The following is a 27,903-nucleotide window of genomic DNA, read 5'->3' on the forward strand; positions in this document are numbered from 1 at the left end:
ATTAATCAATTATTTACAAAAGTATATTACAATCTGCTTTCTCGTTTGGAAAAAAATAAAAAAAAACGAAAAACGACAAAATATCAACAGATTAAATGAAAAACATTTAATTGACACATCATTGTTCTTTGTTTTTCGCTTTTTTAGGCATTATAAAACAGCTTCGCGGTTGAATTTTGGCCCAAAATTTTTTTACATTGCCAGTATCAACTACCTCCAAGATACTCGTTGTTTCAACCCCATCGATGCGAATGGGCGTTAGAAATCTGTAAAATTCATATGAATTTTACACATCGAACATTCTTTTTTTTTTTACTTGAAGGAACTTAATTCTGTAATCCAGTCGGATGTGCAAATTTGAAAGTGGTCGTTTGACAAACATCTGAAAATAAAAGTTTCATTTTCTCAAAATTTGATTCTTATTCACTTTGAATGTTGCGGTAAATATATCTTTTTTGATCACAAACCTTCAGAGATAACCGGAACATCTTCAACTGTTTCGGGTAACGAAAATCCATAGTCTTTACTTTCAGTATGCTCGAGTTGATCACGTACTTTCTTAGCTTCATTACCAGTAACAGAAAAAGCATATTTTCTCTTTCTTGTTTGTTTCATGGATATTGGCTCTTCGGGGATGACTTCCTTGATGATCGTTTTAGTGAGTAAACTGCGTATTACATGCCTACCTTCAGGCACACTCACGATTGAATCGACGCTAGTCGCTCTGCGACCTCGACCTGTCGTATTCCTTTTTTCCGCTTTACTCTTTGACTTTACAGTTCTTGTGTCAATTAAAATTTTTTCGATGTCTCCCGGTTCTGACTGGACAGAGCACTTACGCCTGCGAATTGTGGGCTCTGAACTGGAAGGTCTCGTAGTCTGGATTGCTCGTATAATTTCTGCCCTGGCTGGTGGGTTACTCAAGTTGATGATATTGTTACTGGTTTCCTTTGCCAGTGACGAGGCTCGCGTCTTCCTCAAACATCGTTTATTATCTTCTTTCGCTGTGGGTGTAGCCTGATCATTTTCCTGGACTACCGCACCTGCTCTTTTTTTTCTAGTGGTGTTTGATTGTTGTTTATTTTTCGATACGGTCCTGGCTCTGGTTGGTCTTATTTTTGACAATCCTTTTTTATCATTGTCTACGGACTCAGCTATTCTACTTTGAGTGTGAGACATTGGCAGATTATCGTTGGCAGGTACCGATTCAGTAGATGTGATTTGTTCGTCATCCTTGGATATCCATCCGGCCTTTGAGCGTTTGTCAGCAACTATCGAAGTATTTTTTTTTAATTTAGATGCTCTCGACGACCGCACTGTAAATACTTGTTGTTCTTCAGCCATTTCGTCAGTTTTCAAATCAACATTTTCTTTAGCAACAGATGCAGCTCTAGTTTTCCTAGTGGGTTTCACTGTAGGGGCTACATCCTTGGTAGAAGATCCAGCTCTCCTCGTGCGTATTGTTGTAGTTGATTTTGATGACTCTGATAATTCAATTACTTTTTTGGGTCGTCCTCGAGTTCGTTTTGTAAGAGTGGATTTGCTAAAATACTCTTCCTTACAATCATCCGTCGGCTCCATAAGTGGGTTGTTTGGTAAAGTCAACATGTTGCTATCTTCCTCAGGTTCTTCAACATCAGACGATGATGAGACTTTTTCGATGAATATGTTTGGAACATCGGATGTTTTTTTTACATGTTCCGATATTTTTTCCATTTCCTCTGGCAATGACGTACTTTGGTTTATTCGGTCTGTAAATATTGAAGGCATTATAAAATAGGTTTGAGGTTGCCGTGAAGTTGTTCCCACGGGGTTTTCTACATTACCAGTATGATCTAGTTCCAAGACACTCATTATCTCATCCCCATCGAAGCGAATTGGCGTTAGAAATCTGAAAAATTCATACAAATTTAATACATTAAAATTTTTTTTTTTACTTGAAGGAACTTACTTCTGTAATCCAGTTGGATGTGCAAATTTGAAAGTGGTCGTTTGACAAACATCTGAAAATAAAATTTGCGTTCATTCTCTCAAAATTCGATTTTTAGTTACTTAAGCTAGTTGTTTCCTAAATCAAAAGTATTTAAAAAGGTACGAAATTTTCAGCAAAACTAATCTAAGCGTCGAGAAATATGTTTAAAAAATTTGAGACCGATTAACCACGTCGTTATTATAATATCCTCGTCAAAAAATCACTCTTTTAATATTAGAGCAATGGTACAAACACTACATAGTCTCATTATTTAAAAAATTGTAACTTACCGCCTATTTATAAATAATTGAAAAACTACTGAAAACTATCTTAGGCAGTAAAGAAACACATACATTTTTTTGAGATTTTTTTACAACATAGTTTTAAAGTAATAGTAATCAAAATAGTGCTCTTCGTTTGATTTTGGAAGATACACTGTAAAAAAAGTCTTGTGTATATGTACCACATTGTTCATAAAATTACAGTCGTAATAGTCAAAATACCAACTAAAGAGTAGTAGATACCAACCATTGCAATTGTACTACGTTGTACGTAGGTCTTTTTATTCCCAACGCCCGTCATAGTAACTTTACTAAGTTCATCATAATAAATTTACTACTTGTATTGTTCAGTTTTATAAATCTCGTAGTAACATTACCATGTTGACTGTAAAGTTTATGTAGGATTTTATATTTACGAAACGATTATTTACAACTTCAATACAGAAAATAAACATGCATAAATTGTTTCTTTATATTCGTCTTAAACTTCATTAATAGAAATAACAGTCGTGTTCAGACTATTTGTTGTTTGAGTATTAAGTATCTTGCAAAAGTAAAATACTCCATCATGGCAGGCATTATAATTACTGTAGTAAATTTACTATTCTTATTGTAAATATATCAAGTCCAGAGTAGGTCTTTTTATTTTCAATGTCCGTCGCAGTATTTATAATATTGATAGTTTTTACAGTAAAACCAAGAGTATCACGTAAGGAGCAACACCACATTGTCACATGAGCACAAGTTACAAATAGGTAGATGCATATGTTTATGTACCTACGTACGGAGAGGTATTCACATTTCTCTCTGATATTTTAAATTCGTCATGTTAACCCATAAGTGCCGCATTTAGCATATCTTAGTAAAACTAAAACCTGACACTATTTTGAAGTTTAGAATTAAGTGGTGCCAGGGAAATCGTTATCACAATCGTGCCAAGCAGACGACATGCAGAAAATAAACAATCAGTAAATTTACACCGAAGAAGCAATATTTTTATTGCAGTGTACCGAATACCGAATTGCTCGTATACATGTTTCACATTATGTTTAGCTTTTTCCCCCCATTTTGGTGCTATGTCAGTGGAAATTGCATTATCAATCGATAACTTCTCGTGCCTATGTTGGTAAAGATGTCATAAGAAATTTTTCTTATTGTTTGCTTTCATTTTAATAACCTCTAAATGTACTTTGTTGAATATACAAGTTCACCTATTACATATACTTACACTTGCTCAGCCTTACACTACATGTACAATCCAATCGTTTATCATTTTTCCTCTGAGTTATGGCGATATCAAGTTCATAGGGGGTAACGAACAAGCCTCCCATATCAATAAAACCAATTAAATAAGTCATGTGTATTATTTTACCGAGCTACATTTAAACTGATACCTGTCATGTTTTAGATCTACCAAAAATGCGCTAGATGCGTCATTTGTGGGTTAACATAACGCAAACAAATACGGGATGATAGTTGAACATAACCTTATTATTGTATATTTATACATACGATTAACCTATACATTGGGAAACAACTACCTTAAATGTTACGGTAAATATGTCTTTTTTGATCACAAACCTTCAGAGATAACCGGAACATCTTCAACTGTTTCGGGTAACGAAAACTTATAGTCTTCACTTTCAGTATGCTCGAGTTGATCATGTACTTTCTTAGCTACCAAATGTTTTTTTGGGGTATCTGCTTCATCGTTCACATTATCCTTTAATTAATTTATAAGTTAATTTATTAAATCATTTTATATACATATGCGGCCTTATAAATCCTTTTACATATTTTTGACCTTATACATTTAGCTCACCTCAGTAAAATCGTAACTAGGCGCACGAGACTTGCACTGAATTTTGAGGATTGATTGCGGCGTTTGAGTATCCAAGTTGTTTATTTTTTCATTCTCTTTCCGTTGCACAAGTGGTGTGCTACATATTTTAGTCATGCTAAGCCTACAGTCAGATGATCCCGATTGATCCAAATCTAAAACAAGCAATTGAACGAATACATTAAAATTATAATAAAACGAGGTTCACAAATATATATATATATATATATATATATATGTAGATAAAGTATACAACCATTCAATGTTGAGTCCCTGGATTGGTTGTTAAGTTTTCGCCGCTTTTTGACTATTTCATCATCAGGCTCAATTACCATTTTTAAAGCCGTCTTTCTCGTGAAGATCTTCCGTTTTGGGTATACAACATAATGTGTATCACTCTTGTTATTTATTTGAGTAACAAATTTTGGTTGAGCATTTATTGTTGCGCATGGCGCAGTTAGAAAAGGCGTATAATTTAATGGTCCAAGCCCATTTCGATCGGGCTTGCGACACGTCTCAAGTGTCTTTTCTACTGCCAAGTTGTAAACATCACCATCAATGTCCCAAGATTGAGACATTGGTTTATGGTGAAATCTACGTGACTCATTGTTGTTACTTATAATGGGATATGGTGAAAATCGTCGTCCCTTGGCCGATTTCGAGGTATTTTTTCTCCAGCTGTTTGCAAAACGTTTTGAGATTTCGGGTACGTTTTTGTGAACTAAATTTAGTAAATTCCAAGCGGTTGAGTTAAAGTTCATTTCCTCATCAATTGATTGATGTGGGTTAAAGTTTTTTTTTACAGAAAAAATGTGGCTGGGTTCTACGTGGCGGTTCGTCAGCAAGTAGTGGATCAATCTAGTTTTGTCATTATAATTTTCTTTGAGATAATTGTCAAAGGCTTTCTCTTCTTCCGGGTTTAAGGAAAGTTGCAAAATTTTTCTGAGCTTTCCATGTTTTTCACATGAGCGGAAGAAACTCGTGAGTAACGGTCCGCAATCCGATGGCGGTCGTGCATGGAATGCTAACAGTAGATGACCCTGTTCCACCGCCAGATCGATCATTATGCGCCGATGATCGGACGATATCACTGGTGGTTTAATAATGAGCAGATAATTTAGAGCTGTTAAAAAAGAAATGATGAAAAAAAATTAATTGACAGCTTGCGAATGTATGTTACATATTTTTAAAATTTGAAAACGTACCTAATTTGTGTTGATTATTTTTTAAAAGTGAATTTATAGCGAGTTCATGCTGCCAGTCTTCGATGTCATTGCTGGAAACAATTTGGCTTGTCATGATGTTGAAAAAGCCATCGTAATCCTCGTGATCGAGAAGCCAAAAAGCTCGGATGAGTTTAATAATACTAGGACTCAACTTAAAAGCTGCGGGATACTTCATAAGTTGATCGACTGCTGAATTTGAGTCTTTGAGAATCATGCACAGGTCCATGAGCAAGTAGAAGATGATGCAGTGTTTAGTGTACGTTTCAGGTAATTGACCATCTTTATCCTCCTCTTCGTCACTTTTTTCTTCGCAATAGCAGTCAGTTAAAAAACTCCTAAGCAAAGATTGCAGCGATGGAGGAGGATAAAGACCATCTTGACTAGGACACTCACTGTCTGACTCTTCTTTCCATTGCACTTTGAGTGGTGAACAATTTCTGGCAATCAATTGATCAATGAATAAAACATCATTTTCCTTATTGTCCTTCGTACAAGCGTCTCGTCTTTTTTTCTTGTAAGACTCTACAAGCTTATTTCTTGGATACTGAATTTTCGTAAGCGCTGAAATTTGCACGTCATCGCTTTCGTCGATGTTTTGCATTTCCGGCAACAGACCGACATCATAAAACCACAACACAACTTGAAAATAGGCTGCTATTTTTTTAAGGGCCCTTTTATGTTTAGTTAAATCGATTTCAGTATTGGGTAATTTTGATATAACGGTCTTTAAACATTCGAGTTGCTGAACACAGTTATGTAACGTTTTCAACTCAGACTCGTCCATATTGACACCCGACTGATCAAACAACGGCTTGCACAAACGATCGGCCATCAACTTGATTTCAGATCCACGTTGGATACTCCACCTCAGAAACTTTAAGTATAGATACTCTGTACTGCCATCTGACCACTCTATGGCACAGCGCAGTAAGAAATTGGCACACCGTTGATCTAGGCATAACGACAGCAGCATTTCTCGAGCTACTTTTTGTTCTACTTTTACACTATAATCTGGGATGACATAATCAAAAGGTATAAGGCCTGCAAGGAGACACCTGCGGTAGATTTCATTAGGCATGATTAGTACAATGGGTCCAGCTGTGGTGATCTCTCGAAGTAGCTCTGACTGCACCCCTCGGGTGAGCCAGAACACTAAATTTTTCTCCGATAAATCGATCCACTCCAAACTCAAAGAATTGGGGCAAAAAAGTTCCTCTGGGGAGTGTGGAACTTTTTTTGCAAACTCTTGCAACGTCTTAGGCTTGTACGAACAACACATTATTTCGTCTCGTGAATGGTTCTCTTGTCGTGCTTTGTAACAAGCCAAAATATTGTTAGGGTTTCGGCATCCAGCAACTGTAGATGGCATTTGTTCTTCGTACCATCGATCCAAATCAAAAAGTAGGGATCTCTTTCGAGTCCCGATGAGTAATAGAGACTCCTCGCCTCGGCGGGACCGTAAATCCGACGCGTCGCGATTGACTCGTTCAATTATATTGAGACTGTGGACTTTTTCGTTTTTTGCTAGTTCGATCTCAAATCTTAGACTTGGGTCTGGCTTCAAATTAAAATATAAAGTCGGGTTTTCACCAAATTCATCGTTTATCTTGCTTTTAAACATTAACATATACATGCGTAGCACTGTTACTGAATCTGGTGTACTACCCTAAAAACAAGTATTTTAATATTGATTTGTGAATATCGAGTTACATAATTGAAGGAGAAAAAAAAGATGTTTACCTGATAAGCGGCCCATAAGAAACAACAGGGCTTGGGGTCGTCGGTGGGTTCAAGAAGTACTGCATGAGTGATAAATGCGTACTTATCCAAAATTGGACTCACCCATGTGAGAAATCCATTAAACTCCCAGATCATAATACGACCTAAGCAACAACTGATCAAACAGCCAATTTTGGAAGAGCACTGCAAGACAGTGCATAGTTTTTCGTTGGACAGTGCAGTAGCTTCAAATTCTTTTCTATTGAACTTCATATAATGTTCTGTTTCTAAAATCACAACATTTTATTTTGTCAATCACCAATACAGTTATGTGCGAGAAAAATAGTTACAAATTTACCTTTATTTATCAAATTGTATGCTGAAAAGAATAATTCTACTTCATTACTTGTTGAAGGTTCTAGCTCATTACTTTCTGAAGGTTCTACTTCATTACTTTTTGGAGGTTGTACTGCAGGTGAAGAATTAACAAATTCTAAACAGGCTACAATAGGCTTATCACCGTAAGATGACTTAGACCATGAATCTCTATTAAGATCAACTATCAAGTGCTGGAAGTTTCTGAGTGATACAAAGATTAATCCACTATTTTCTGGTAAAACTAAGTCTCGATTTTCTTCATTAAAATTTTCCCAGTCGGCCCCACCGTACATCACACACGCCTGTTCAACACCAGCTGGTACCTTTAAAAATAATTAGTATCTCATTAAAGCTTAAACCATCTACTATGAGATAAAACTAGTACATGGCACTAAAAACAAATTATACTCACTAGAATAGTACATAAAATTTTGGAAATGCAACAATCAAAAACACACAATTGCCCAACGGAATCTTGAATTCTAATAGCATTGCTATCAAGCCCCACCAGAAGTAAGGGCAAACTTCCTGGACGAGCAGGAAAGGCTGACACAGTGGTTATCTTATATGTGAAGGTCCATGATGTTACGTACTCACCAGACGTGACATTCACTACAAATAAACTTTTGTCGCAGCTTATCCAGGCATAGCTGCAGTCGCTGTTTAAAAAGCCACCTGATCTTTGTTCGGAGCGTGGCTCATTCCAGGAGTTGTTTTGTACAGTCTCATCCGGAACTTGAAAATCCGACGACTCCCATAAAGGTAGCTTAAGGCTTATAGTTTTGCGAATCTACGAGAAAGGTTGAATGATATTAAGGACCTACTCGGGCTCAGGTTTACTATCTGGCCGTACGATTTTTAACTTTATAAAGGTTTCAAGTAAAAGAGAGAAGTTGTGTTGTATCAGCATTCCCTATAAGGCTTGAAGTGAGGAAATATTTACATAATTGCAAAATAAATAAATTAGTTAATCAATTTTCGGATGCAACGTTGTGTATTTGTAACTCCACCTATAAACACACTTATAATACATTTGGAATTCCACTTGGAATTGCTTATGGGGTTTTGGTTTGATGCGTATGGTAACAACAAAACAATAGAGAAAGTTTAAAAGAAGTTGAGGACCTTTACAGAGAAATCCATAAAAATTAATATTTAGTTAGAAAGAAAACTTCAGAAAAAAAGAAATTTTACAGTACATATAAAATATGCGAAAAATTAAATAAAGGCACTCGATTTCACTCTCGAATCAAATTGTTGGTTTAAATCAAAAGAAATTTCAGCTGACGATGAAAAAGAGGAAAAGAATAAAATTAATTTAATAAACAACTCTCAGTTAGAAGTCGAATTAAATGATGCGCAGTTCAAAAAAACTTGTAGTTCCACCTTGGATTAACATCAAATTACTTATAAACAATTCAGTAGAAGTAATCGGGATTTATGATTAAGAATCAAATGTATCCTTAATAAATTATAAATTGATAAAATTAAAAAACGAAAATGATAAACTTAAAACAGAAAAAGCTAATTTGATGGCGATTAATGGTGCAACGAAAGCGAATGGAATGATAAATATAAGAGTAAAAATTTATTATATAGAAAAGTCAATTTGATATGTTCGTAGTAGAAAGTGAGGAAATCAAGTTTGATTTCTTAATCGGATTAAATATGATGAAAGAATTTAAATTAATCCAAAATGAAAATTTACAAATATTATGAAAGAAGGAAAAAGAAAAAAATTCTGAATGTATTCATACTAAAAAAATAAATTTTAATAAAAACATAGACACAAATAAGTTTGAAATCTTACTACATGCTCTAAACTTCCATCAAAAAACTAAAATTTATGAATTCACAAGATAAATATAAATCAATTTTTGCAAAAGATAAATATGATGTTGGCTCAGTTAAAGAACACGAAGCTCGCATAGAGTTATTACTGTAGATAAATATTGCAGTAAAAGTCCTTATATAGGTGCACGATCGAAGATAAAAAGGAAATAAAAAAACAAATCTCAAAGTTATTAAAATACTAGTTAATAGGAGAATCTTAATCCTTTTGCTGCCTCAGTAACTTTAGCATTTAAACAGACGATGGAAAAAAATCTAGATTATGTATGGACTTTCGAGAACTAAATAAAATAGTTATACCTCAATCGCAAGCATTCCCATTGATTCAAGATCTAATAATAAAAACAAGAGACTGCAAATGTTTCTCCATGTTAGATTCCCTCTAGAGTTTTCCCTGGCTTGCTGTTGTAGCAAAATCTTCTCTGGTAACCCCAGGGCGGTTGGAAGAGTGGCCATGAAACCCCAAATGCTAGAAGCAGATTGTGCTCTAGCTAAACACGTCTCCTGGTATGTCACCAGAGACGTTAGCATTTATTAGATCGGGATAGAGTTCAACGTAAGTCACTTGTCCATTAGAGAACAGCGTTTTCGGATAGCCGGGATACCTAGCTGCACGACCCCCAGCTCGGAAAAGTTCCTATGTAACCCCGGCTGTTTTTTGGGGCGGGATTTTCTATGGAATTTTCCTTCAGAGCAATTCCAGAGTTTTTTCCTTGCCCCACAGGTTTTCGGGCCTAAGTGAATGCAAAACAGTGATAGGAGGTAGGGATTAGCGGATCCGATGCACCAGGCAGGGATCGCCGGCCTAACCGACGAGGAGTGGTCCCTGAGACTTCTCCGGGGATGCTAAATAACCTGGATCCGATGCTTCGGCAGAGGTCGCCGGCTTCACCGGTGAGGAGTGAACGTCCTGAAATATGGAGTCCTCCCCGGGGAAAGGCTACACAGTGGCGAGTAGACCCGATGCAACGTTGGTGCAAAGAGTGTCAGATTAACTGGCAAGGTGTCTCACCGAAGATACTCACACTGTGCCCATGGATTAGGTGTAACATCAGTAAAAGGGTTGGAAAATGGGTGCGGCAATACATCCCTACACATAGGTGGTGAGCGGGTAGCCCCGGCGACTTGGCCTAAGAACTATCAAGGTAAACTGGGTAAAAAAAAAATAAAATAAGGTGTAAGATAAATGAAAAACAAGGAAAGCAGCCATGGACAACCATAGCACATGAATGCGTAAAGAAATGCAACTAAACAGAACATACAGTTACCGGTTTTGCACCAGTGTTACTTTTCGAAGGTAAAACTATCACGATCCTACCGAAAAAACTAAGAGAAGAAAAAACACTAACAGAATTACAAGCAAGGCATACTATTAACATACGTAGTTAAAAAATCTGTTACAGTCGAAGAAGCCTGACATGATTACAATGACCTAAATAGCAGAAACAAGAGAACAAGATTCTCCGATTTCCCTGGACTAGAGGAGGGGGAGACAATATGCAAGATCTTATCAAAGCAACTGATGAACTTCACAGCAAAAGTGCTCCAACGCTTCGAATACTCCTAAAAAGATATTAACACGCCCAAAGAAAAGCAGCTCACCCACCAGGCCTCCTTTTACAACTTCTCGAAAGCTAACCCAATTAAAACAACAACATAAAGACGCCCTTATTTGCCCAAATGGACAATCAAAATTCACGTCCACAACATTTCCCACCTAAAACCTCACTCCTAATACACAGCATCACAGCTCGACTTTAGCTCACAAAAACTCCTCTACAAATGGCAAACTTCTGCGGTATCACTGCCAATGACGTCTTACTACTCATAGAGAATAACGTCGACTTTTTATCTCCAAACACAAACCTTATCCAAGTATCCATTATCGAGGGGCACTTAAAATAAATTTAAAATAATTAAAATAAAAATAAATAAATTGTTTGTAATAACATTCTTATTATTATAAATTAAAATAATGATAAAAGTATATAGAAGAGGTTAGGGGTAATGGGCACTGCATGCATACCACCTTGCATGAGCGTATGCAACAGCCATGGTATACACACAATCCATGCAGTCTGATAGCATGACATGCACTTTCCACACCATGCTTGCAGTGTGCGCTCAGAAATTACGACAGGTGGACATCACGGTGCTTTCACGTGTGCTCCAGGCCGTGCTCCACAGTCGCGGTCGTGCTATCACAATGCTATCGGGGTGAGTATATATACTTTATAGAATAAGTATTGGGTCATGGACAAAATTTTCACAGACAGAATTTCCGCCAATATTTCCAAGTACAAAATACCGTTATCAGTCGATAAATGTATCAAGCTAACTATACTCGAGAAGTCATAAATTTTAATGCTGAACTTTTTAGATGTTTACAAAACAAAATGAAAGCTTTTTTAATTTTTTCTTTTTAGTTCCTTAGCTAGATCGTTTGGTATAAGAATTATAAAGAAAATGGAGGTATGCATTTATTTTGTAAATCATGGTATTAAAATAAGAGCAGCAAATGAGATATCATGGTATTTGCAATACTGTATCATATCATATGATGTTTGAAAAAAACTGTCATTATCTAAAGTATTTAATTTAAATAATATTTAGTTTATTGAACATTAAAACTATATAGCATATGATATTTTACGCAAAAAGTCCCATGTACATTAGTGTACACACATGTTTATCCGTTGTTATGACAAACAACTTGAAAAAAATAATTTAAAATTCTTAATGTTTAAGTTAAAAAATCTCAACTAGGGCGTGAAAGTATCGCATCTATCAATTCGTATTTATCAATTTTTGTTTAATGACCCATATACATTTGCATAGACAGACACACAGACACATATTGATTTATTTGTTTAATTATTTATAAATCTAATACTTCATAGGCTCGATGGATTAGACAAATACTTTGCTTATGAAAATGTTCATATAACTATGCAGCGAGCCCAACATAAAGTGAAACATACATCTATTTGCAAGCGCTACGATTCAATTAAAGAATTCGGCAAGCAGATGCAGGAAAATCCATCGCTCTTAAAGTTTATTGATAAAAAAGGCAATAAAACTTCCCTCTCTGCAGAGTTGTTAAACTCTTCATCTCATGGATACCACGTTATTCTCTATGACAAGGATTTTTTGAATAAGTTTAATGAAGAAAATAGTATATTTGTAGACGCTACATTTAAGACGAGTCCAAATATTAATGGAGTGCACCAAATTTTAACCATTATGAGCAAGAAATATAATTCGGTAAAGAAGCTATTTTTTATCACCATATTTTATAATGTTAATTCTTGAGGTGAATTATTACCTTTATGGAAGTTGAGCAGCTATTGCACCTAAATTAAAATTTATGGTAAAGTATTACTCAACGGATCTAATATTTGAATTTCAAAGCATGTTGCCGACCAAAGTCGAAAAAATGCATTCAAATTTTAAATTCTAGAGTTAGTCTTATAAGGCATTTTTATTATTTCACCCAAATTTTTAGCTTTTTTTGGCTAAAAGTCGAGCCATATGTTACAAAAAAACTAGGAGCAGGTTGTTTGATTAATCTTTTTTCTAAGAAAGTCCGAAACTCGGGGCTAACCTCAGTACGTAAACAAGCGGATTCGTATCTATGTAGGTATATATATTGAGCCTGCTACTCAATATTTTCAAGTGTGATAGTCTATAATGTCACACAAATGGATAGGACAAGCATGATGAGCCACCTTAAATCTATATAATTATCTATGGACGCGTTCGCAAATCGTATGTATATATTTGTATTGAAAGATTTACGTTGAAAAAAAAATTCTGTTAGAAAAGATTTATTGCTCTCACAGGGCAGAGCAATCTTCCAATCATATTTTATTTTAAAATTTCTGTTACCTCACCCAAAAATGGCTCTTCTCTCTTTACTACCGAAAATGCATTATTGTTCAATTATTCAACATAAGAATCTGTTGAAAAAATTACCGAATGGGTTTAAAGTTGTCTAGTTTCACATTATAAATAAATATTATTAATACTCTTTTCTTCATAATGTTGAATATTAAGTTAACATAGTAATTTATAATAAAAAAAAATTAAATCTTCAGCTCCAATAGAACCGGAATTATGAATTTTTGAAAATTAGTCTTCAAGTTAAAAACTCGCTTTCATCGAATTTTCGACCGCTTATATTATCTAAAATACGTAAAAAAAAAAAACCTAGAACTTTTATGTTTTTTGCTAAAAGTAGAGTCTGGAAAAAAAAAAATTCAGCCAATTCTGAGATGTGTTGGTCAAAAAGTGCTCGGTTTTTAAAAGAATGACCCATTTACGTACATCAGCGTTGGTATTCTGATACCGTCTGTCATTTATAACCATGAAGCCAATTTTTACGTCTTTCTCGGCAAATATCTTTGGAAAGTGCCCCATTACAGGCTTGCTAACATAGAGAAAGAAACTTAGTAGGTTAAAAAATATGACCATACATTTATAAAGCGCAAAAATGTAGTATATATATCGTTCGATTTTTGGAAAAATCACGCATTCTGACTAACGACATCATGAGCCTTGTGAAAAATAATTAGATTTATAATATCAAAAAACATTGAAAAATGCCAAGTTAAAAAAGAAATTAAAAAATAATCACACAATGCCTAATAGCATCCGTGTAACAACGATATCCTCACACATAAAAAAAAAAAAAAAAAAAAAAAAAAATTCTAATCATCAATCATAATTAAATAATTTATATACATTATTTATGTTTTGAATGTATACCATTTCTCTTGCACTCACGCATTAACAAATGTTATAATTGGTTGGAAAAAAGCTCTAAGCCATTCGAAACTTGTTGATGCTGTTTTTAACCATTCATAACTAGATCGGTAGTAGAAGTTGTAAGCAAATAAAAAATTGACAAAACTCATAACTTATCATTTTTACAGTTTTAAGTGTTAAATTGCATAGATACATTAAATTCCTAAATCTTTTTAATTTTCGTAATTTATTTTTAATTATTAATAAGTTTTTAACTCTTTAATGTTTAAACTGCCAAGTAATATATTATTATAAATAAGTTTTAACCTACCAATCATGTCCAGTGTAATAAATATTGTAAAAAAAAATCGATTACGTCTTATATAATTTTAAAATTTTTTAATTCCTGATCACTATTTTTCATGAATTTTACATATATGCAAGTTAAACTATTGAAATTTAGCATATTTTTATTTTAGGCTGTAATACGAAAAGCTAAGTCAAAAAAATATAGGATATATTTGAGACAAAATAATAAGGAGAACAATAATATTGGCTATGAAATTATGAAGAAAATTTTGTTAATACCACTTTTTCCAGCTGATAAAGCTGAAAAAGCATTTAAAATAATAAGAAAACTTATAAAAAAAAGTTTTAAAAATGATCAGAAGAAATTAGCCAAACGGAAAAGATTTTGGGATGTTTACTTTCGAAATGAATGGATGGTTAAAGTTACTCCGGAAGTATTTAGCATATTTAATATGGTAGATAAAACCAATAATAAACTTGAATCCTATCACAAGATTTTGAATTCGAAGTTGAGAACCAAACCAAGTACAGATATATTCATAGGTGAGTATGTGTCTACAAGATAGTTCTATTGATATAATTATCGTTCAGATATAAATAAAACAAACAAACAAGTAAATTTTAACTGGAAAATAATTTAGTGTATATAAGTGTTTAAGGACAGTCCGGAAAAAATTTAAGTTCTTTCCTTGTCGACTGTCTGTCAATCCTTTCGTTCCTAAAAAAATTAGTAGGATAAATTATTTATTGTAAGTGCAATAAGTTATCCATAGAACGGTATGGTTAAACGAGTAAAACTATTGTGAACTAATCGGAAATATTAAAGCGATATGTGGTGATATTTGTATAATCAACTTTTATCAATGCAATTAATTGACGAAAGAAGAAGTATCATGCATTTTTTTTTTTAAATAAATATGAGGCCTGACTTAAGTGAGATTAATCATGACTTCGAAATAAAAGACAACTATTCGTCGTTCGTTTAACATCTGATTATAAACCTTTCTCATCTAACTTTAAATCAATCTGAACAAGTCTGAGTCAGAATTAACCTCCGAGTTGCGTCGGAAACCCACCACTGTCCAGTGCAGCAGTGCTTTATACCAAATGGATCCAATATGTATCCAAAACTGAGAACACAATCATCCATTTCCTTTAACATCTTTCTATTCGATGTTACTATAAACACATATATAGATGTAACGGGTATATGCGTTTCACGTATTCATGTGATGTCATCATCCAGTACTTTATACCAAATGGACCCATTATGGATCCAAAATTGCGAACACAATCATCCATTTCCTTTAACATCTTTCTATTCGATGTCAGTGTAAGCACATGTATATATATATAAAAACACATGGTATTAGCCACGATGTAAAAATACAAGGTGCGGCCCGCGCGGCGTTGCGCATCCATTTTGATTGATCAATGCTTCCACCATGATGTAAGAATATAAGGTGTGGCGTTCCAAAGTCTCATTTTCGTGCCGTTCTGCGCCTTTCAACACGACGCCATATTGGAGGGAGATGTGACTACTACAGCGGCGAAGAGCCTGTACAATGAAACGAAGCCGCTAAAGTTGAAACTAAAACTTATCCCATGCACGCATCTCACCTCGAATTGAGATATATATATTTATATATTTGTGTATATATACGTAAACTGATCATCGTTTACCTGTTTGTTCAGTTTTTTCTGTGCAAATATTGCCAAATTGGGTGTTTGGTCACTGAAACAACTGGATTGAAAATATTGAAATAAAAAATATATATTGTTTCAGGAGTTTCTTGATGTTAATACGCTTTATATTTTAAAAGCTATTGAAATTCGCAGACAGACATGGCGGTGCGAATCAAAATGGATGTGCAACGCCACACATTATATTTCTTACATCATGGCTTCCACCGCGCCGCCATGTCTGTCTGCGGATTTCAAAAGTTTTTAAAATATAAAACATATATTAGCATCAAGAAACTCGTGAAACAATGTATATTTTTTGCTTCAATACTTTCATTCCAGTTGTTTTAGTGACCAAACACCCAATTCGGCAATATTTGCACATAAAAAACTGAACAAACAGGTAAACGATGATCAGTTTACGTATATATGTACAAATATATAAATATATATATCTTAATTCGAGGTGAGATGCATGGGATAAGTTTTAGTTTCAACTTAAGCGGCTTCGTTTCATTGTACAGGCTCTTCGCCGCTGTAGTATATAGCCACGTCTCCCTCAAATATGGCGTCGCAATGGAAGGCGCAAAACGGCACGAAAATGAGACGTCGGTACGCCGCACCGCGTATTTTTACATCATGGTATTAGCTAGTAGCTACAGCTACATAAAGTTGCGTTCGAAAATTAATCTATTTTGCAATATGTAAATATTTCTTTACCTCAAAACTGATAGAAAATGCTTCTTTCTTTTACTTCTCAAATTAAAAATCATGCGGCCGGTTTTTTCCGGAATATGCTCGAACATTTGAATGGAAGTCGACTTACCTCGCAGCTGGTTTCTATAAGTTGATTCATTTCTATACCACAAAAAAACCTTATAACTTGTCAATGTCAATATTTTTAAACAAGTTTCGAGGGTACAAACGTTGCTTCCCGCGAAAATGAAATAGGGCTAATTTGAAATAAGCGACGGAAATACAGTTACACAAACGTGTTTTGCAAATGTTATTGAAAAATTTTACGAGTGTTAATAAAAAAAAAGGCAAATTTACTAGTTGATAAAAAAACAGTTCTAAACTTTGATCACGACTCAACAATTACGATTTACTGCCACGTAGAATCACACTGCTAACGAACGTTATACTTAAGCTGATGAAAACTGAATGCTATAACTTTCTTCACAACTTCACGCGATATACTATTATATTATGTGTGCTTGTGCTTACTCTGACAATGTGTGATAATGACTTGGCAACAAATAGATGGACGACAAGTGTATAAGTTGTCGTTCATCTATTTGTCGTCACATCATTAAAGCTTATCCTGATAATGTGTTGATAATGATGTGACAACAAATAGCTGGATTTGTTACACAACGCTCGACTACCATATTAGTGGCGGTAAAGACGAAAAGTATATGTATCCAATACCTTTATTATTTTAGTATACAACGTGATATTTGCGCACACTACTGAATAATATTTTTTTAGTAAAAAAAAATAAAATGCATTCAGTCATAGCTTTTCTTCAACATTTTACCAGTTAGGTATTTCTAATGCATTACTTTATTAAATATGTTTTATTGTTTATAAATACTTCACCAGCGAGGGCGGCGAGAGCGGCGAGCGTTATACCAAGTGCAAAAGAGATAGCGGTATGTTGAGCTGTCCGTCTATCTATTTGTTGTCAAATCATTATCACACAGGGGAAGACAATCACACGTGGTATAATATACTACGTGCATCATGCGTGTGATGAGGTGTTTTCCGCAATCGTTACCAGAGCAAGTAATTTTCGGTAAGTTGCGCTCTACATTACCGTCAGATCGGAAAGTCAACTATATATACCTTTAATTTACTGGCGCTCTGTAGCTCTGTTGTACGAGTAGTCCGGTAGCTGAAGCAATCAATAAGGAACAAATCGGAGATAGCGTCCAAACTTTGCAGATCGCTTTGTATTATGGTCTGTAAACATGGAAAAATAGTTTTGTCCAACCAAACCACGGGCTTCAATTGTTATTAAACAATTCGTAAAAATTTACCATTTTTTTTCTTAGTTTTTCTCATATAACTTTTTTTGTGGCTGTCGGATTGCAAAAATAGCTAAAGATACTAATTCACTCATCTGAATTTGAATTTGCTCATGCTCTACGTTCTGAGTACTGTATATGTCGTTATCATCTTCATCTTCACTAAGAGACACTATTCTGTCTTCCATGTTAGCACAATTTTTACCTTCACAGTAAAATGCTTTTCCTAATTATATAGTATTAGAAGACGATTCTGATGACATCTTGTTCGCCGAAATAGAAGATGACACCGAGAGTGATAGTGATCACACACCAGTAACAAAAAAACGTAAAATATAAGAAATAGTATTTTATAAAAAATTTATGCAACAAATATCATGTACATCGTATTTTCTTGCATTCACATAATAAATTTTGTATAAAAATGTATGTTTATGTATTTTTAGTTATTACAAAACAATAATAAAAGTAAAAGATCAAATAATATGATTTTTCGAACTGGTATGGAAACGCCTGAAATATGCAATCCGCCGTACACAGGCCGTTATCGCACGTAAAACTGTATAAATAAGTAATTTTTTCTAACTGTCAATTATTTGTTAAAAAATCTGTAAGTCATATATAACAACAACGGATGCTATGTAGATACTAAAATATTTTTTTTTAATTGAAAAAACCGATAGAAATTAAACAATTGCAAAAAACACTAAACTGTTAATAACTATAGTTAAAAACATCATATCGTAAAAATTTTTTTTTGTAAATTTGTGTAAAAATATACACTATTAGATGGAACTAGTTCTACTTCTCCACAATAGAAAATGATCGAGTAATGTTAATTTGTTAATATTGCAAAATTAAATTTTGTAAAAAATCGGGGTAAAAATTGAAAAAAAAAGTTTTTTTTTTTACAATATTGAAGTCCTTTGTATTCTGAATAAAATCCATTTTAAAGTTTCAGTCTAGCTCAATTTTAACGATCAGGACAATCAAATGAATTTTTTAATTAATTATAGTTTATTTACGTTATTTTTCATAATACAAGAAAAGCCTTGAGCATGGCTTAAGATCTCTATAAGAGCTATCGAATACCAAATTTTGAAGCATTTTCATCAAACATTATAAAAGTTATGGATGTTTCAAAATGACAATTTATAACGACGATTTTTGCACTTTTTTGCAATATAACTTCGCGAAAAAAAGTCTTCCAATGATCTAATTTACACAGATTGGTAGATAATTAAATAACGAACAAAATATCTTTAGCTATTTTTGCAATCCGACAGCCACAAAAAAAGTTATATGAGAAAAACTAAGAAAAAAAATGGTAAATTTTTACGAATTGTTTAATAACAATTGAAGCCCGTGGTTTGGTTGGACAAAACTATTTTTCCATGTTTACAGACCATAATACAAAGCGATCTGCAAAGTTTGGACGCTATCTCCGATTTGTTCCTTATTGATTGCTTCAGCTACCGGAAACCGGACTATACTACCAGCGGTGTCTCAGTTAAGTCGAAGTCAACGAAGCTATATATTCCATATATGTACATATAGATATACTAGGCAATGCTATTCTTTTCGGTTCTGCTTTGCTGCAGTTTCGCCAGTTCACCTCCGTGAACTGCCGTGAATTGGCCGTCACAAAGTAGTGGGTGTCACCGCCTTCGGTTCAGTCAATCTGACCAGATCTGACTCATCTAACCTCTGCGGGCTTTACGTACTTTGAAAACAGAACGCTGTCATTTAACTATACATATCAATCCTGACGAATAATTAGTGCTGCTTAATATTTTCGCCGACATAGATCGTCGGGAATAATATGGATACCTTTGGAGATAACTTTGTAACCAATGACTTGGAGGTCGATCCAGCTGCGGAGTTCCTAGCCAGGGAACAGGATCAGTTGGCTGGGCTAGAAGTTGAGATTCCGGCAGCAGCTGCTGCTCCAATTGAAGGTTGGTGTATTTTTCTTTACCTCCTTTCTCTGGATGTTAGTGCTACTTACTTTCGATAACTCTCTGATTCTCTGAAGATGGTATGACGACTACAGTGAAAGCTGAAGAGAATAGTGGAAGCTTTGAGATGATCAACACTATTGACCAACAACCAACAATAGTCGATGGCAAGATTAATTTTTTATTGATTATCCCAATAAATAACCAAACTGCCCCACGATGATACTTACTTTCATTTGCTCAATAATTTAGAGGATCCAACCCCCATGCCACCTATGCCTATGAAAGAAGAGCCAGAAAAAATCAAAAAGTGGAGAGAAGAACAAAAAGCAATACTAGAGCAAAAAGGTAGATTTAGTTTGAATTACATACTTCTGTAGATAGTTTTTTTTTTTTTTACTCTATTCATTCGTTATTAAACAGATTTAGAGGAAGAAAAGAAAAAAGAAGAGTGGAAAGAAGCTGCCAAGATGGAATTAGAAGAATGGTATAAACATCATGCAGAGGCAATTAGTAAAACAAAAGCTACTAACAGGTGAATTTGTTAATCATGTTATTTCTTTTTGTTTTTTTTTGTGTTTTTTAAAATTTTGTTATACATAAATATATACTGATTTTTTTTTGCGCGAAAAAAAGACAAAATATACGTATTTTGTCAAGTGTATTGAACTCTGAATCTATCATTTTGATTTTGCTTCTTAGGGAATCAGCCAAGTAAGTTGAATAAAAATAATATACTAGAATACATGCATGTTTGCTAAATAATGCAAATAAAAAAGCTCTGTGCTTACAAAAAGAGTTTCATAACTTTATGTTACATTTTACACATTTTAGCATTGCTATGTATGTTCTTAAGTTTTCTTAAAGTATAGCATTATGTTTGAATTATCCTTTCTCGATGTTTAATGTTAGATTAATGTTGCTTGCTAAATAATTTAGAATAATGCTTTGTCACCAGTATCAGAAGAGTATTTCAACCCCTCAACTAGAGTAAACGTACGCGATTACTAAATTTCAGACTGACTGGAGTGACAAGTTTGGTTTGAATAGAAAAAGTTTGAAATTTACAATGTTTAACTCTTCAAAAACTAAGTTAGCAAGTTAATAATGGAATAAAACATTTTTTACTTGAATCATAACACTGTAAATTCTAAGCTCAAGGTAAATGATAAAGCATGAAATAAGCTAAGCACTTACCAGAACATTTATATGAAAAGCTTAAGTGATTAAAAATTTAATAACACTTGCTCACACCTGCACACACACAAATATTAAAATAGTTGTGAACTAAACTATACTTGACATGTTCCAGTTGACTTGAAATTTAGAATTAAAAAAATGAAATTTAGGTTGTACTACTGAAGATATATTTACATTATACTATTATTTAGTGATTTGATTGATTTCTTGAATTATTTTATTTTTAAATCATAAATAATTACAGAATACGACCGCAGATTCATGCAACTTGGACTTACAAATTCATACACTTTTATACACAACAGTGTCTCTGTCTGCTTCTACAAGTTGTTATTAGAAAATCAAAATTTAGAATCAAAATATAACAATAATGCTAAAGTCATGAATTGCATGAATTTAAATTCTGCATCTGAAGCTGCTCAAGTAGTGAGATAGAGAGCAAGCACATTAGATATGTTAAAGGGATGTGTGAGAAATATACACATTCTAGTTATCTTTTTTTTTTTTTTTTTTTTTTTTTTTTTACTTGACACACCCCTTTGAAACATGCTAGATGATTGAATGCACAGTTAAAAGTCACAGGTGCATGATAAACGTAAAAAAGCATCTTGTTTGCTACGAAACAATTTTATTTCTATCTGCTAGGAATGCCGAGAAACAATTTGTTGCCGAAGCTGACGAGATCGAGCCGGGGACCGAGTGGGAACGCATTGCCAAGTTGTGCGACTTCAATCCAAAATCGTCGCGAACCTCAAAAGACGTCTCTAGAATGCGCTCCATCATTTTACAGCTGAAACAGAATCCGCCACCCGAACTGAAGGCTTGATTTCTCTTTCACTAGCTATTATCAAGAGCAGTGTATTAACGATGTACGTAGGCGTGTGTAAAAAAATTCAGAAAAGAAACTATACTAAAATAATTCCAATGCAAAAAAACAGCAAACCAAGTATTCTCTAACTTTGTGTGACAACGTATTAATGAGACACTTATTGCGTTGAGTATATATCGATTTTTTAAAGATATTTAGTTGGTTCACAAAGGGACTGCAAAATAAAATAAATATTAATTATGAAAAATTTTATTGAGAAATTATCTTTTTATTCACTTCTTTGCTTTTTATGACTTGGTGAAAAATTTAAATAGCGTTCAATACACGATTAGCGAGCTATTCAATTTTCTTTTTACACACATATATACACATATTTTGTCTTATAGAATAATCTTAAATCTCTTAATTAATATTAATAGTTACAATAATAAAGTTAAATCCTCTGTTTTTTCTCAACATTAAGAATTTTTTTTTTTTTTAACTTGGTATAAAAACGAGTAAGAAAATAGACAATCTTGTTTTAAGTTAAGAAGTTTCATTTTATAAAATGTACTTTGGACCTCTTGAAAATCAACTTACATGCAACTTTTTAATTGTATTTAAACGTCAGTGAATTATAGCAGATACTCTGACATATTTTTATGTTTGATGAAAGACAATATGACTTGACAAACTTTAAAGTTTGTTATAACATTGACAAGACATTTATGAAATAAAAAAATACTGCATACTCTCAATGCCAAGTTACAATCTGACTTGGCTGCTGTACACAGGAAGCACACACGGATTCGTTCGAGTTTTATAACGTTTCCTCTAGAAACAATTTCTTCTTATACAAAATATTTTTTGGTGTCCTGCAAAAATCAGTTAATCTCGTTATTTATTCTAGACATTGCATCAATCAAAAGAACAATGATATCATTCTAGACAAGCTGAAAATCTTGAATTTACCTTAAAATATTGTCACTCTTGATATTTTTGCTTGCCAATTGCATTTCGTGTCGCCAACGATATGTGTATGGATATTCATTTAAATCTATTTCAGATGGAATGGCAGTGAATACGGCAAAATCAATTTTCGATGGGGTTTTCCTAGAAAATTAAATGAAATTACTTTTCTTAAATATGTTTAAATGTTTGATTAAATGAAATAAAGTAATAAATATCGTTAAACTTATACCCCTCGAGAAAGATTTCCTCATTAATACTATCATCAGCAAGATCCATTTCATCATCAGAAGATTCATCTTTTTCGTTGTTATTGGTTACACGCAAAGGAGATGAAGGTGGTGTGGTGAACATGATATCTTGAAGTATAGAAAAAATTTGATAAAAATTATTCAAGCAGAAATTTGGATTTTTTCTAACCTTGAGTCTCATTATCAGTATTCGTTCCGTTATTTAGTGTCATTGATTGAAATATGTCACATATATCGTCAACCTCTACTTTATTCTCTGGTACTGTCTACAAAAATAATCATCATTACTGTAAACAAAGTACTTGATGAAGACTATCAAAATAGTTAACAAAAAGTATACTTCTTTCCAAAAACTCCGAAAAATTTCCTGCATAACTGTGGAAGTATTAGACTTTTCTAACTTATTTTTCAAAAACTCCTCCAGTTTTCTTAAACCTTCTGCACACCGAAGATCGGCAAAGTCTTCTAAAAATGGCCAGTATTCCTTCCAAGAGACATGAAATTCCGAAGCTAATTCTCTGCCTACCCTTTCTAGTCCTTTTTCTGTATCTTGCAATCGTAACGATAGATTGGAAGATATATTTAACCCAGGACTTCGAAGTCCGTTACAATCGCCGGACATGTTCATCTTGTTTGGCGTACCAAGTGTTCGTGGTGGCGTTTTCCATTTTTTTCTGAATTCAAGCGCCTGCTCTTTTAGCATAGGACCTGCAAATGCTTTTATTTCCACTGTAGGACTGATGGGATCACTGTTTAATTTCTAAAACCAAATAATAATAACAATAATAATAATAATAATAATGTGACCGTAACATTAAAGTTTCTCATGAAAAGTAGGAAAAAAAGCGGCCGTACTAGAGGATGATTGAGAGAAAATGGTTCTCCAACCACGGGCATCAAACTATTGTCTTGTGCGCGTATAACAGGAACATAATATTGTTCTTCTAGCAAAGAGCGTATTTCATTTATCAAATTTGTATCGCCAATGCATTTTCTGGTACATATTACCTAAATTAAAAAATACACATTCATGATTAGACTAATACGTTATCTACAAGAATCACGAAAAGTAAAGAATAATTACATCTGATGGCGTTTGTTTATGCTTGTTCAAAGGATTTTTCAAACATTGTGGATAAGACAACAAAGCTTTAACACAATCTTTATGTCCGTACTTAGTGGCAAAATGCAGTGGAGTTTCATTTAGCCCTTTGTCAGGTGTATTCAAGTACAAATCTTGCAAAATACTAGCTCTATCAACATAACTTTTGTCTATATTTGCATCACCATAATGAAGTTTCACAAATTCTGGATTACCCACTGTATTTAATATCAGTTCACACATTTCTCTGGCGTGGTTTACACTTTTGACAGCTATGTGTAGAGCATTGTAACGACAACCTTCCTGTAAAAATTACATCATCCCAAGTTAAATCAAAAAGTTCCAAGTAGAAGAATCCAAAACAAATTACTAGGTATTATAACTCTTTTAATTTTGGTAATGTTTGACCTTGTTTGAACATTATCAGAGGAAATAGAATGTAGTTAAAAAGCAAAACAGCATACAGCAATGAAAACACTCATACAGCAATGCTTTTTGAAACTGTCGGCAGGCAAAAGAAAAGATGACTCAAATTGTTACTATCCAAATCTAATCAAGTACACCAAAGGTATATTGTCACCAACTCACAACACTTACCTGAAGTATAGTTGGCGTGTCACCGCTGCCAATGAGATGCCGTGGATTTTCCCATATAGTTTCGTTGACCTTCGCGAGGTCGCCGCTGTCGACGAGCTTTCGAAATTTGGTGAGATCTTGCGGTTTGAGGGCCTTGAACTTGGATTTTTCCTCGGTGACCTGGATAATCGGGACCGAGTTCGCCAGTGGATTAGGCAGCACAGACTCGAGCCCATTGAGCGAGAACTCGGTGGCCTCTTCAAGAGTCTTGAAACTCTTGAGCCGACTCGATTTGATCTGCTTGATGATTTTGAGGGCCTCGAGTTTGTCATGGTAGATGTGCACATTGTCACCTTGCAGCAAAACATCGAATATAAGGAATTTTAATTGAAAAAGAACGTATAACCACCGAGAACAGGTTGGAAATATGGAGACCTGTTTGGTACCTCACCTGGTGTATCATCCTCCTCGGGCACGTAGACCGCGTGGTAAACCGTGCTGTTGTTCATCGACGTGTTCATCCCGGCGCTCCAGCAAGCACATCGGTTTAAAATTGGTACAGTTGTCCGAATCCAGGGTAACCGGAGCGCACTTGATAATTATATATTATATGATTTAACGATACTGACTGCAAAAATCAAGTTTGCAAGTTTCGCAACTTCGCAAGATCTGTTACCTATAAGTACCTGCCTTCACTTAGCTTCGTCAGAGATTCACAAAATCTGGACAAAAACCACTGTTGTCGCTGTCAGTTAGTTCAGCGCACGGTCGTACGACCGTGGTTCAGCGCAAAGAGACAGTACAGAATTAAATTAGTCAATTTAAGGTTTGAGAGTGAATGAGAATGAGTGAGAGTGTCTTAGTTACTAAAAGTTTTATTGCTCTGTTGTTCTTCCTCTACTACGGTTTTGTTATTATAGGTTGTGTAAGTTGTGTTGTGTATACGCAATACAATACGCAGTTACGCACCATGCAGTCCATGCACACACAAAATCCACGGTCGCGTATTACTAGCCTTACCTGGCTTTCTCTGAGACCACAAATGCCCGCGGAATTAAAATTTTTCGTCAGTCTCTGCTTGTGAATGCCGTTGATGGTGGATGATAATGGGGTAGAAAAACTACTTCTCAGAAGGCATATAAGTACAGCAATTACACTTGAATTAGTACAAATTAAGTATATTACTCATAAACTCAGACTAAAGTACCCTTGAATTATCCTCAGTTTGTATACAATATTTTTTACTACATAACGCATATACATATAGCTACTGCTATACCTACACAAAGATATCGATTGATTTCGGAAATCAATCTTTCTTAATAAACTTACGATATTGATGGTTTGCAGATTTTTAGAACAATTTTTTAAATTTATTTCTTCATTTAAAATACAATAGCGTACTCTTTTTTACGTAAGTTACATATATACATACATACATACAGTATTTTAAAATTTGATGATATGATATTTTTTCTATGATTGTAATAATTTCAAGCACTTAAGTGAACTTAATTGCACATCATAACATTTTTCAGCAGTCTCCCATCTGCAGGGGCCAACATTTTTTTTTCTCACATATCTTAGGAGCTATGACTGCAAAAAAAATAAGACATGCATAAGTAATTCTATAATACTAATACTTATACACACTGAAATACTGATAATAATAGTGGTATATTCAAGGTAGCAGTGATAGCTGAGAGTTTTTTTCTCTCTCCCCACCCGATAAGGTTTTGCTTCTTTTATACATCTTTCAAGTGTCAAGTGTGACAACGGCGTAACTCACAACTATTAAATTTAAAGCCGATCAAATCAATCAATTTGTCGCGTTATATATACATATACCCATGTATCGTATACAACAATCAAATTGTTTCCTTCATTTTGTATTTATTCACTACTGGGTGTTGAAATAGTTATTTACGTAACAAATGCGGAAAAGACGATTTCCCACACGAGTCGTGATTGATTCGCACAAGTGATGGCTGGAGTTGACGGGAACGAGTGCCAGTTGAGCACACGAGTGCAAAAATACCAAATGATCGTCAAAAAAAAAAAAAGTGTTTTTATGCCTCAAATATAGAAACAGAAATTTTATTAAATTAAAATTTTATTTTACTTTAAAAAGTAAACTTTGAATTATTTAAACAAAAACATTTTCAAAGAATTTTACAACTGCAACAAACTGTGTTAAAGGACCCCACACCAACACAATAAGATTGTGGTTCCCAACGAAATTTTCTACAATTTTAATATGATATAGTTTAATGGAATTATCAAAAAAAAACCTCATTAAGGAGGAATTTTATTTGAGAATAGAAACTTACACCGGATAGGGTTACGATAGTTGTACACAGACGGTATCTTAATTCGTTTTCCGAGAGATTTCTGGTGTGTAGCAAAATTTTTTTCGGTGTGTGGAAAAATCTTGGCCGGACACCTTTTCCGCACTAAAAATAGTGCGGAAAACACCTATTTTCCGCAAACTATTGCGAAATAGTTATTTTCGTATAATGTGCGGAAAATAGGTGTTTTCCACACTATTTTTAGTGCGGCACATCAAATTTCCCACACTGATCATGAAAAAAGTGTGTGGAAAACTATTTTCCGGTGTGTGGAAAAGATTTTTTATTTTCCAGTGTGCGGAAAACTATTTTCCACACTCCTGAAAATATTTTTACAAAAATTTCTAAAAAGGTTACCGAAACGGTTATCATACGTTATTTGAAATGACTTTTCATTCACTACCATCAGCAAGCTGTGTTACTGACACGAGATAAGAGCCAAATCATGTAGCCATCCATTTTCTCTTGTAAATTGTATTCTATTTAATTATAATATTTAATTAAACAGTTGAAACACAAGATTTTTCAAATAAAATTGTAAAATTGTGATAAAATTAGGTTTATTTACGTAGTTTTTAAAAAATAAAAATGATTTTTTTTTAAGAACGATTATTTTATTTATTTTGTAGTCGGGGGGGCTTCGCCCTCCCATACCC

At 34.0% G+C, this 27,903-nt stretch overlaps 4 protein-coding genes across 7 annotated transcripts; 1 reads left to right on the forward strand and 3 right to left on the reverse strand.

The window, feature by feature from the left end:
- Window positions 1–205: 205 nt before the first annotated feature.
- LOC149373497 (uncharacterized) lies at window positions 206–4,564 on the reverse strand. Its single transcript, XM_089596843.1, has 7 exons — window positions 4,350–4,564; window positions 4,076–4,248; window positions 3,835–3,976; window positions 1,952–2,003; window positions 1,827–1,891; window positions 468–1,751; window positions 206–382 (listed from the first exon to the last, which is right to left on the reverse strand). The coding sequence occupies exons 1-7, from the start codon at window positions 4,426–4,428 to the stop codon at window positions 327–329; spliced, it is 1,851 nt and encodes a 616-aa protein (XP_089452969.1). The 5' UTR covers window positions 4,429–4,564; the 3' UTR covers window positions 206–326.
- A 141-nt stretch (window positions 4,565–4,705) lies between these two features.
- LOC149373498 (protein ELYS-like) lies at window positions 4,706–17,182 on the reverse strand. Its single transcript, XM_089596844.1, has 7 exons — window positions 16,832–17,182; window positions 7,829–8,206; window positions 7,397–7,739; window positions 7,060–7,325; window positions 5,299–6,985; window positions 4,897–5,183; window positions 4,706–4,771 (listed from the first exon to the last, which is right to left on the reverse strand). The coding sequence occupies exons 1-7, from the start codon at window positions 16,859–16,861 to the stop codon at window positions 4,706–4,708; spliced, it is 3,057 nt and encodes a 1,018-aa protein (XP_089452970.1). The 5' UTR covers window positions 16,862–17,182.
- Window positions 17,183–19,621: 2,439 nt separating this feature from the next.
- Window positions 19,622–22,480, forward strand: Clc (clathrin light chain). 2 transcript variants are annotated; one of them, XM_014353317.2, is made up of 6 exons: window positions 19,622–19,993; window positions 20,071–20,160; window positions 20,246–20,341; window positions 20,417–20,528; window positions 20,696–20,707; window positions 21,839–22,480. In XM_014353317.2, the coding sequence occupies exons 1-6, from the start codon at window positions 19,858–19,860 to the stop codon at window positions 22,017–22,019; spliced, it is 627 nt and encodes a 208-aa protein (XP_014208803.2). In that variant the 5' UTR covers window positions 19,622–19,857; the 3' UTR covers window positions 22,020–22,480. The 2 variants fall into 2 exon arrangements, with proteins under 2 accessions (XP_014208803.2, XP_014208804.2); XM_014353318.2 differs by lacking the exon at window positions 20,696–20,707 and having other exon boundaries at window positions 19,627–19,993; window positions 21,839–22,473.
- Window positions 22,270–25,703, reverse strand: Ankle2 (ankyrin repeat and LEM domain-containing protein 2). Of its 3 annotated transcripts, none has more exons than XM_089597153.1 (10): window positions 25,590–25,703; window positions 25,351–25,490; window positions 24,921–25,252; window positions 24,306–24,626; window positions 24,077–24,229; window positions 23,562–23,981; window positions 23,391–23,487; window positions 23,203–23,329; window positions 22,974–23,114; window positions 22,270–22,876 (listed from the first exon to the last, which is right to left on the reverse strand). In XM_089597153.1, exons 2-10 carry the CDS (start codon window positions 25,418–25,420, stop codon window positions 22,822–22,824), a joined length of 1,716 nt encoding a protein of 571 aa, XP_089453279.1. In that variant the 5' UTR covers window positions 25,421–25,490; window positions 25,590–25,703; the 3' UTR covers window positions 22,270–22,821. The 3 variants fall into 3 exon arrangements, with proteins under 3 accessions (XP_089453279.1, XP_089453278.1, XP_089453277.1); XM_089597152.1 differs by having other exon boundaries at window positions 25,586–25,703; XM_089597151.1 differs by having other exon boundaries at window positions 25,576–25,703.
- Window positions 25,704–27,903: the final 2,200 nt, after the last annotated feature.

Source organism: Copidosoma floridanum, unplaced genomic scaffold, assembly GCF_036245765.1.
Source record: "Copidosoma floridanum isolate Cflo_tuat_1 unplaced genomic scaffold, Cflo_Japanese_pri ptg000030l, whole genome shotgun sequence".
In the NCBI taxonomy this organism is placed as follows: Eukaryota; Metazoa; Arthropoda; class Insecta; order Hymenoptera; family Encyrtidae; genus Copidosoma; species Copidosoma floridanum.